Here is an 11,303-nt window from a genome sequence, read left to right as displayed (position 1 = left end):
CAGCTGTTTTGGTTGAAGTTCCATTCTCATTTCGAGAAAAATGAAAATATACCTCAATCTTTCAAAATCTAATTCTAACTTTTCTCTAGTATTTAAATTCTATTTCGATTCTAATCATCAACTAAATATGTTAAAAAATATGACAATTCCAATTCCTATTCTAATCCATTTAGATTCCCACCATAAACCACACCCTAACAAAAACAACCAATTTTCAAGCCTATTCTGAAAGACGATAATAAGTAATACATCGATCATTATATATTTCTATAACAAAAATTGAGAGAAATAATGATAGCTTCAGCCAGGGTGGATGGGGTGGATATAAAGCGGTGGGTGCAGAATAACCCCTCATAATCTTTAAAAGAAAATCATAACACAAACAACACTCATTATTTGATATTTAAGCCAGTTTTACGTTATTCCGGAATATGACAATATATGACACAATTATCACTAGCTATTTTTATGACAAACATTGATGAAAAAATAATGATGATATTTGCTTAAGCCACGGAGCCACCAGCACGCTATTAGCTAAGCTTGCAACACTTCAGATCATTCCAAAAAGGCAAGCCGAATATTATTTTTTTAAGGAAAGATTGCCCGTGAATCATAAACAAGTGTGCAAAAATGAAAATACTGATCAACGATAAAAAGCCAATATGAGTGTGAGGAAGCAGAATGTGCCACTTTCAACTACCAAAACAATTTAATTCCTGGTAATTAGAAGTCTACAAAAGCCAGTCAATGGATATATAGTTTAAATATTGCAGCCTCAGATAAAAAGCAACCTTCCAAAACATCAAAATTTAACTCAATGAACATAAAATATAGAAATGCGAAGAACAATTAATCTTCCTCCTCCCCCTCATTCTCTGCGATGTTGAAGTATCGCAGTTCATAAACATTGCGATCTTTGTTGGCCGCAATCACTCGAAGCCAATCCCGCACATTGTGCTTCTTCAAGTATTTCTTTGTCAAGTACTTCAAATACCTTTGAAAAAAAAAGCCAAATCAGATAGAATGACTGTGAAGAATCTAGAGAGGTTTATTGATGAATTCTCGCTTACCATAACAAGGGAAAACCTTAAAACCAAAGTAATGAGCAAACTACAACAGATAAAGAATTTATACAAAATTTACAGGAAAAAAGAACACGAAAGCTTATCAAAAGTAAGTTCTTACATAAAAATGTGCATTCTCCATCAAACTATTGTAAACAAGGCAAAGAAGAAGAATACACAGGAGAAATCAAAAACAACTATAGGATGTAATCTCGTGTTAGTTATGAATATAAAAAGAGAATGGCTACCATTATGTAGCAAGACCTGAAAGCTTCAAGCCTTCAGCAGGATTCAGTGATCACCTTCAATTCTGGAGTAGATTCAGTATGTCCCTGGATACTTGGTGTAAAATTTTCCAACTCAACAAATGGTAACTACAATATTCAAGTATGAAAACTAATGAAAGTTCAACCTTGAAGCACACAGAACCACTTCTTCACAAAGTCCCGGTCTCAACTAATGTAAGTTCAAGCATACGAAAACTAATGTAAGTTCAACCTGGAACACACAGAAACCACTTTTTCTCCAATTCATGTCTTCCCAAAGCCCCGTTGTCAGCTGTCCACTTATGCTGCGTCTAATCTTCTTTTGATGCATAAGTAGATGGGTACAGTGATCATAAGTTTGCAGAACCCTCGTTGTCCACTCCATATTTTTATCTTTTCTTATTCCCACATTCTCCACATTAGCTGCATATTATTTTAGTGCAGAATATTGATACATTAACTGCAAGAAAGGCACTGAACCCCTTCAGCACTATCTATTCATCTATTCCTCAACCTACTTTTCCTGCAATAGCACGCCAAAAAAATGAATCTAAAGCTCTATAACTCATAACTGGACAGATATCCATGTCAAACCAGATAAAACAAGTCAGTTACATATATTCCCCCAATTACATATATCTGATGAACATGCATGGGTTTCAATGTTCCACTAACAAGATAGTTTGTTTGTCCACCAGCCATAGACAATAAAGTAAAAGAACAACTTCAACTAGTCAACAAATACAATTGTTGTAGTAAAAAGAACAGCCACGAACATGCAAATAAATACATAAATCATAAATTTCATAGTTCATATGCAAATATAATACATAAAACTTTGACAAGCTTCTAAAAGTATGCAAAAGGGTTATATAATATAATAGACACAAGATGATCAATGCCACCCAATTTTGACAAGCAAGGCCTCATTCAAGGAGAATGGATAATTAGGGTAGTGACATGTATGGATGTGTCAGGTTGTGGATGTGTCTGGATAGTGGAATAGTGTCAGGTTCAGATAAGTAACAAACTAACCTACATTAATAATAGAGGAAGTATGCATCTAGACAGCAGAGAAGTATTGGTTTTTCATAATTTTCATTGCCCAATAATTCACCTGGAACCTATGGCAAATGCACACTTCTGTCAAGTTTGTTCTTCCTTTCATTTTATGGTCAAACAAATCTTATATGCTGATATGTTTAGTACACTGATAACATTTTAACAGGATCACAATAGATTTAGTTGCTAAAGACGTTAGCACCATGATTAGGTTAAGTAGTTTACTTCCTACATAAAACAAACAACAATTCATAAACAGAAAACTAGTCGCACAGAACAATAAAAAAAGCAGCAGAAAAGGAGAAACACTATACGTTGGAAATGAGAAAAAAGCCCAGTGAGGCTGGTACCATGCAGAACAGCTGCCATTCAAGCACCTCAAAAGTGCAACACAATAGCACTTTGATCAAAATCCCACAATTCGTCCCATCCCCAGCAACAACAATCAATGTGCAAAACAAAAGCAATAAACTAAAACACAATCAGAAGCATAGGGAGCCTGAATGGGGCTATGGCAAAGCAACTTGCAGTATATGGCATGTCCAGCAATAGAAAAAATATACACGAATAAAGCATTCATGCCGCCCCACTAACAATCAATCTATCATATCATGAGGCTTGCAAATACCACAATGTATCACACAATTCCGAACCAGTTAGAAACGAACCAAGCCTTTTCCACTTGATGATTCCATTCATGTAAGATTTTATCTAATTCAATAAGACAAGACAACCTCAACTTTCCTGAAAGTTGTAAACTATGCTCCTTCCATATTTGTCCTCCAATATGAGCTTGCCCTCGAATTACAAAATTAGGCACTAGCCAAAAACTTTTAAAACCCTAACAAAACACAAGCATACATCATATTATCTACACAACATGAGCAGCAAAAAATGACAGAGTTGTTATATTTATCAAAGCTTACGCCATGAAAATTTATCTTCATGATTTCCAATTACTTATATCCATTACTTTCATGGTAGGCTGAGATTGAAATTACGCATTTCGTCAGGCATATTCAGCACAGCATGCTGACATTTATAACTTCCACTGCAATATAATGCATGCAAAACAAAATACCAATCACCACAAAACCTCAAACAACAAATTCAGATCAAAATTATAGCAAAATTAAAGAATAATAATAACAATAACAACATAAATAAATGAGGAAATTTGGCTTCTCTAGTAAGCACCTGCAGATCGCCCACAGAACGACCCAAATCAAAAACATATCAATCCTATCAAACAAAGGTGGATCCAACAAAGGCTGAAACTTTAGTGCAAATAAACGACAATTCCATGAAGCCCGGGAAAAACTGGGCCTTAAATCTAGAACGCCTTCCACCGACCCTCCTACAGTACTTCGAACAGGTCCAGTAACCAAAGCACGATCCGCAAATAGAGATACAGAACGAGAGGAAGAGGAGGAGGGATTACCGCTTGGAGAATGGGCCCTCGGATGTGACGATGATCTTGGACTTGTCGCGGGTGACGATGACCTGGTCGCCGAGGGCGCCTGCCTTACCACCAGCGACCTTGATACGCTCCTGGAGGAACTTCTCGAGGGAGGCGATCTCCATTATCTTGTCCTCCACAGGCTTCGTACAGTCGATCGTGAACGTCGACCCCTTCTTCTTCCCTCCCTTCGCCGCCGCCCCGCTCGCCCCGCGACTCATCTTCTCCTCTATTCCTCTCCGGACCTCGGCCCGCGCTAGGGTTAGGGTTAGGGTTTTTGGAAAGGAGCGGCGGAGGTAGGAGAAAGCTGGTATTTAACAGCACAAGCGTCGGCTCCCATTTCAACCCTAGAACGTTATGATGCCCCGCAGGAGTTGGGATATCAGATGTTGCTATGCCGCATCCACCGTCCATTGGAATCCTTGGGTGCATGAATCAAGTATTGGACAGGTCCAATTTCATCGCCGATTGGATTAGTTATGTTCATGCATGACAGAGTGGATGACCATCTTACCTGAACCCGAACCGGATTTGATCCATTGTCACCTCTAATATATACAAAGCTCGAGCTAAAGTGGGCTCGGATTCTACCATCCAGGTGGAAGGCCATAAACCACCTAGTTCGGATTTGTACTTGTAATTCACAAGTCCTTCTTTCCCAATAATCGAAATCCCATCAAGTAAGAGATTATCATATTTTTTTTGAAATGATTGACACATATGGTCTAGATATATCCAAATATAAGTAGAAGGTGGAGAAATTGAGCATCCTGGGATTAATGAAACAATCCTTGGCATGAAATTTCCACTTTGCACTCTATTTTTAGTTTGGAACAAATTGTATTGTGAATGAGCTCATTTATATGTGGTTTTGCAATTCCATATATTGCGATTTCAATACATAGGCATAAGATGGTGGTGGCAATCAGGTCGGGTTGGGTCGGATGCGGATTAGGTCAAAAACTTATCAACCCAAATCCAATTTATTTGTTAAACAGATCAAAAATTCAGACCAGAATCTGATTTATTTATTAAATAGATATAAATATGTCAAAAAAATCAGATATGATCCAATCTGTTTATTAAATGGATAATCTGATCCCCATATAACTCGTTTATTAAATTGGCTAAATCAGATTAAACGGATTAAACATGATGAGTGAACTTTTAGATCCACACACACACTTATTTGGTATGTTCATAATCAACCAAGCCAATTGCACCTATCCCCTAGCGCGATGAGGAGAGAGAACTGGTTGCATGAGCATAATGGGAGCAATTGCTTAGAGTTGGAGCATGCTCAACTTGCAATCAATTTTTTTTAAGGCAGTATCGAATTTTAGATTAAAAAAAGCCAGCCTATCAGGCTAGTAAAATCTATGGTAGTTAACCTGGAACCCTTTACCAAGAAATGTGGGAGATAAAGAAATTTGGAGGAAAGCTGCCCCTTGTTGTGTGACCCTTAACTATGAGCACATTCCATTAAAAACTAAACCAAAACAAATTCCTTCTTCCCCTAAAAGTAAGGACAAAAGCAATTTCTAATAAGAGGCACTTACCATGAACTTACAAATCATTTCAAAACTTTCTAAGATAAAAGGAATCTGCCATACAATATAAGTAATTATGCAACCACAGCAATATTTGAAGATTACCCAAGACCATCCAAGACTTGAAGGAATGAGGAACTATGACAGAATTCTGTAAACAGCTATGATTTCTTGGGTGTAAAAGAGCCATCCGCCTGTGTTACCCTGATAGGAATCAGATTTTGCATCAAGCATCCTTTTCTGCTAGTAGATTCTCCTCGTTCGGTCTTCAAGAATCAACTATACACAAAACATATCGAGAAAATCGAAAAAGATAGATGATTCAAAGAGAAGAAACCTTCTTAAGAAAAGCTAAAAAGCTCTGATCTTTTAGTCCAACCTCTAACAAAAAACAGAAATCGCAGATACAGCACAACCATTTACTATTAACTGCCGGAATTGTTGCTACAAAGTTGAATATAAAGGTGTAAACAATAATCCCAGTACAGAGTAAATATGTCTTTGCTTCTACGCCAACACCTGGTTGTCTTTAGGCTTGGAGCACAAACATAACATTGTATTTAAGAAATATAAAACTGCTACAGAGGAAGCAAATCAATGTGAATCAGACTACTTTAGGCTTCCTCCAGTCATCATCACTACTAGTGGTTGACCTCTCCCATACATCAAATGAATGAAGCAAGTCAGACCTTAGCATTTCCTTGTTTTGAATGAAACCTTCTGCTGCCATGCTTTCATTCCTGATGAGTGTTTATCCACTCCCAGAGTAGAGTGGAGTAGAAGAGTAGGACTTCAATAACTAGCGTGAAGATCAGGATCCATGATCGCCAAAAATGCGCTTTTGGAAGTCGGTGACCATGAGGGGAAGGCCTTGGCGGAGGGAGATTGTAGGCTCCCAGCCGAGGAGTTCTTTAGCCTTAGTAATGTCGGGCTTGCGCTTGTGGGGATCATCTTGAGTGTTGGGACGGAAATCGATGGCGGCATTGGGGTCGATGGTGTCCTGCACCACCTTGGCCAGCTCCAGCATGGTGAACTCGCCTGGGTTGCCTAGGTTGAAGGGCCCGACGTGCTCCCCATCCATCAACCGGATCAGACCCTCCACCAAATCTGACACATACTGGAAGCTCCGAGTCTGCTTTCCATCTCCATATACCGTTAATGGCTCCTTCCTCAGTGCCTAAAGTAACAATACACCATCATGTTACCATGTGGATGGATTCCAGGAAAAATGAGTCATTTGATTGGAAGAAAGTAGTGGCAAACATCTAGAATTTGGAAAAGGAATGCCAAGAAACTATCAGAAGTTCAGAAAGAATTTAGATGGTTAAAAATTTTAAATTCAAAGAATTGTATGAACTGTCAGCAGAGTTCATGCTCATATATTTGTTGATGGAAAAAGTAAGAATGGATGGCAATGACAACGAACAGAAGCAAATCTCAATGAATTTCTATGGGTTTGCCCATCTTCTTGTAAAAATAATAAACAACAGTGAAAAAACCAGTATTACTATCAATAAACAACATCACTAATGTGTAATTAATAATGAGTGTTGCTCAATAAGCAGATAAACAATTCAACTATAATTTATGAACAAGCTATAAAACTAATGAATCATAAAGTAGTTCTTGATTAATTCGACCACCAGAGCATAACCTTGAGATTAGTTAGAGAATTTTGTTACTGAGACAAAAAAGAAAGAAAGACCTGTGCCACGAAGTTGCTGACGACCCGGCCATCATCGATGCACATACGAGGGCCATACGTGTTGAAGATCCTAGCAATCCTCACCTGAACACATAACAAAATTGTATCGATTTCAATAGGTTGAGAAACAGAGAAAATTGGGGGAAACATATGTTTCTACAGAGGAAGAATGATTGTTTGAGAGGAATAAGAAGGTAACCTCGACTTGGGCACCACGATGGTAGTCCATAGTTAGGGTCTCGGCTGTGCGCTTCCCCTCGTCGTAGCAGCTCCTAACGCCTGCGAGTCCCCACCATCACCACCAGCAGAAAAGGGACCCAAGTCAGTTGCTTCTTGGTGAAATAACAAAATAATTGCATAAACTAACATGATAGATAGCTTGTAAGGAACTATCACAACTAATATGAGAGATTCAACATTAGGATCAAGGATATAATAAAGCTCAAGTGGAGTAGTTGTAAGTTGATGCAAAGAGTGGGTGGAACATGAAAAGGTGAACAAGATTTGCCAAAAACGAAAAGGTGACCCAGATTTGTGCAATTATTTCAACTTGATAGATTGTTAATTAAATGAATTGAGTAGTGGTTTGGCTAGGTGAACTTCTGGAACCTGCCACATCTTTACAACCAAGCTCACGTAAAGTGGTCGTTCTATACAGCCATGTCCATGGGTTTGGAATTTCTTGTCAGTTTCATATTACTCATCAATGCAAAGAAACTAGCTATACGCACAGACATCCATACATGCATACATACATATATGTATACACATAGACACACACACACACATGTATATATGTTATATATGTGTGTGTGTACATATATACATATATATAAGAGTGGAATTACATACTTTGAATTAGCTTTCAAAAAAAAAATAATAATTTAAAATTAAATAATAAGCTATCCAAATTGAAGATCCAAGCCATTGAATACAATCTATACTAAAATAAATCTAGAAACCATAATTCATATATTCTAGCGAGCTCTAACCTATGCCTCAAATAAGTATAAAAATTAACAGTATCAATTACATTAGTATAGTAAAATATATAAGAGGGTACATAAATTAAAAATTCCCTTTATGGGTTATAATTTACACATCTTAAAATATAAGTAGATCTAAATTTACCAGGTTTTGATGATCAAATCATAGTAAAACATAGTTTCTTGTTATTAAAACCGTCCATTTTAATATCCACTTGATGCTAGGTCAGAGATTACCAAAATATATAAATTTTGGTTTCTAGACGATGTTTAAAATAAAAATCATGTTTAACAATTTGGATTTAAATTCACTTTATAGGTTATAATTTACGCATCTTAAAATATAAGTAGATTTAAATTTACTAGGTTTTGATGATCAAATCATAGTAACACGTAGTTTCTTGCTACTAAAACCATTCATTTTAATATCCACTCGACGGTAGGTTAGAGATTACCAAAATATATAAAATTCAGTTCTAGACGAAGTTTATAATATAAATCATGTTTAACAATTTGGATCTTCTATTCAGATAGCTCATCATTGACTTTGAGTTATCATTTTTTTCCAAGAAGTTAATGTAAAGCGTATAATCCAACTACATATATAGTGAGAGAGAGAGAGAGAGAGAGAGCTTAGTTAGAAGGCAATGAAATGTACCAATCGGATTGACGTTGCCCCAGTAAGTTTCGACTTGAGGATGCTGCAGGGGATCACCATAGACCTCACTGGTGCTAGTAAGGAGGAACCTCGCTCCTACCCTCTTTGCAAGTCCGAGCATGTTGAGAGTTCCCACCACGTTGGTCTTGTGCTGCTCCAAACTACACCAGTTAAGGCCTTCCTTTGATCAATTTCATTCATCAACCAGAGCAACATGGCCTACCTAAAGAACCTTTAGAGAGGGAGAAGAGAGGGGAATTTCCTTCAAAACATGAACACAGAGAAGGCCTCCCCTATTCTCAAACTCTTTTGCAAACGAATACTAATTTCATTACCATGCGAATGAAAAACTTCCCCAAGATAATGGGAAGAAGAAGAAGAAGAAGAAAGCACAATCATATATTTAAAGCTATCTAGCACCTTGGTTAATGACGCATCTAAAGCTATCTAGCACCTTCTTAAAATCCATCACCAACAGGAGAAACTTTGTTAATTGCCATAAATCCAATAAGGCAAATAGTTACATTCCCCCAAGAATATGGTATAAGAAGAGGCAATAATTGTCTGAAGGACTTCTGAAAAAGAAAAGTTCCAAATATCCAGAAGAAAAATGAATCAAATATTGCCTCAAGATTCCAAACCAAAAAAAAATAAAGAGAGAAAATTGAAACTTGGTACTGGAGATGGATATAATGGAAGTCTCCATTAGGAGTAGAGAGAGAAAAATAAAAATCAAATTTTGCCTCAAATCCAGAAAGTAAACATCCAAAAACTTCACAAAGTCACAAGCAAAAGGAAAAAAAATCAAAACTTTCAGTTCCTACACCTTTAATCTCTCCAGAAAACCCAAAAGATTGAAACTTTTTAATCGAAGAGCGGTAAAGGATATGATAGTCTTGACGGGATTGAACTTGTAGTGAACAGGGGAAGCCGGGCAGGCGAGGTGGTATATCTGATCCACCTCGAGCAGCAGCGGCTCGACGACGTCGTGGCGGATGAGCTCGAAGTTGGGCTTGCCCAGGTGGTGCATCACGTTCTCCTTCCTCCCGGTGAAGAAGTTGTCGACCACGATCACGCTGTCCCCTCTCGCCATCAGCCGATCCACCAGGTGGCTCCCCACGAACCCCGCGCCGCCCGTCACCACCACCCGACGCCCCCGCCTCCGCAGCCCCAGCGGCACCTTCCCCCCCGCCGTCGCCGCCCGCTCCGACCACCGCCGGTGGCCGCGATGGTGGTGGGGGTGCGCCAGCCCCGTCGCTCCTCCGCCGAAGCCGCCGGCGAGCGGAGGTGGACGACGGAAGGAAGGGTGTGGAACGGAGAAGAGCACGGCCGCGAGGGCCATGCCGAGGAGGACGAAGAGGAGGCGCTGCTCCCGGAGGAGGTACCGGACGGGACGGGCGACGGCGAGCCACTGCTTCTCGGGCTTCGGGGAGTACTCGCCGTCCGGATGGCGATGAGATTCGTGCCGTCGGTAGATGAGCTCGGACGGGCCCATTTCCGATCAGCGGGGGCGTTAGCCGGAGAACAGGGGCCTTTCTGCAAAACGTGGAGGGCTTTTCTGTAGGAGAAACTTTGTGGAGGAATTATCTAGATATTTCCCGGGATATTGGCGCGCGGACACGTTCCCAAAGGCCGCCGAATCGGATGCTGGCCTTTAAATAGCGGGAGGACGGTAACGGTAATCTATTCCGTCGGAACAGGATAATATATTGCTCTTGGTCCTGGATTCGTAGAAAACTCTCATGATTGACTCTGGTACTTTGACGGGAAGACAAAATCTTGAACCTATTTTTTTGAAATACCAAGAATACCCTCATCTATAGGAAATTATGACCATTTGGGAATCTTCGTGGACGGTAGATATGTTCCCGCATATAAACTTTATGCGGAACTCGTGGCCGCATTCTTTTTTTTTTTTTTTTTTGGTACAACGGCAGTGGATACCCAACGGGTATGGACACGACCAACAAAATCAGAAAACAAAAAGATAGAAAAGGAAACTGGCAATCTGTCACCCCCGACCATACAAAACCACCAGAGTGGTGGGCTGCATAGGAGGCAACCCAATCAGCTGCTCCATTCACTTTTCTGTAGGTATGTGTGGCTTGATGGGCAACACACACCTCCAATAGTCTGCGAATATCGAGGAGTAGTGGCCACCAACCACGGGCCAGTCCCCATCGCAACCTCCCGATCATCGTCCAATCCGAACCGAAGGGTCATGAGCCCGTTTGCCATGGGGAAAGCTTCGATCGGAGCCTTTAACTTGCTCCGGGTTTGAAGGTCTCTCACAACCAGCTCCACCTGGACGCGCCACCCCATACTCCTCACAATGACGGCCCTTCCCTCCCACTTCGTTCGGGCCTGCTCTAGTCGTTTCGATGGAACCACTACCACCCGAGGGAACCGTCGTTTCAGGTCCGCCAACTCCTCCACACTAGGTCGGAAATAGGACATTTCCGGCTACATTGGTCTCCCCTTAGCCACCGTAGACCACACCGGAGCCGACATTGCAATCCTCTGCATCGGAGCCGGCCGTTGGAACCGACC

The 11,303-nt window shown here is 40.1% G+C and overlaps 2 protein-coding genes across 2 annotated transcripts; both read right to left on the bottom strand.

Annotated features, from left to right (window-relative positions):
- Nucleotides 1–685: 685 nt before the first annotated feature.
- Nucleotides 686–4,159, bottom strand: LOC120106975 (60S ribosomal protein L22-2-like). The gene is made up of 2 exons (XM_039120109.1): nt 3,837–4,159; nt 686–997 (listed from the first exon to the last, which is right to left on the bottom strand). The coding sequence occupies exons 1-2, from the start codon at nt 4,073–4,075 to the stop codon at nt 853–855; spliced, it is 384 nt and encodes a 127-aa protein (XP_038976037.1). The 5' UTR covers nt 4,076–4,159; the 3' UTR covers nt 686–852.
- Nucleotides 4,160–5,804: 1,645 nt separating this feature from the next.
- Nucleotides 5,805–10,321, bottom strand: LOC120106973 (UDP-glucuronic acid decarboxylase 2-like). Its single transcript, XM_039120107.1, has 5 exons — nt 9,643–10,321; nt 8,754–8,901; nt 7,309–7,388; nt 7,110–7,193; nt 5,805–6,581 (listed from the first exon to the last, which is right to left on the bottom strand). Exons 1-5 carry the CDS (start codon nt 10,246–10,248, stop codon nt 6,216–6,218), a joined length of 1,284 nt encoding a protein of 427 aa, XP_038976035.1. The 5' UTR covers nt 10,249–10,321; the 3' UTR covers nt 5,805–6,215.
- Nucleotides 10,322–11,303: the final 982 nt, after the last annotated feature.

The sequence above is a fragment of the Phoenix dactylifera genome, unplaced genomic scaffold (assembly GCF_009389715.1).
Source record: "Phoenix dactylifera cultivar Barhee BC4 unplaced genomic scaffold, palm_55x_up_171113_PBpolish2nd_filt_p 000715F, whole genome shotgun sequence".
NCBI lineage: Eukaryota > Viridiplantae > Streptophyta > Magnoliopsida > Arecales > Arecaceae > Phoenix > Phoenix dactylifera.
This window is presented reverse-complemented; position numbering and strand designations above follow the sequence as displayed.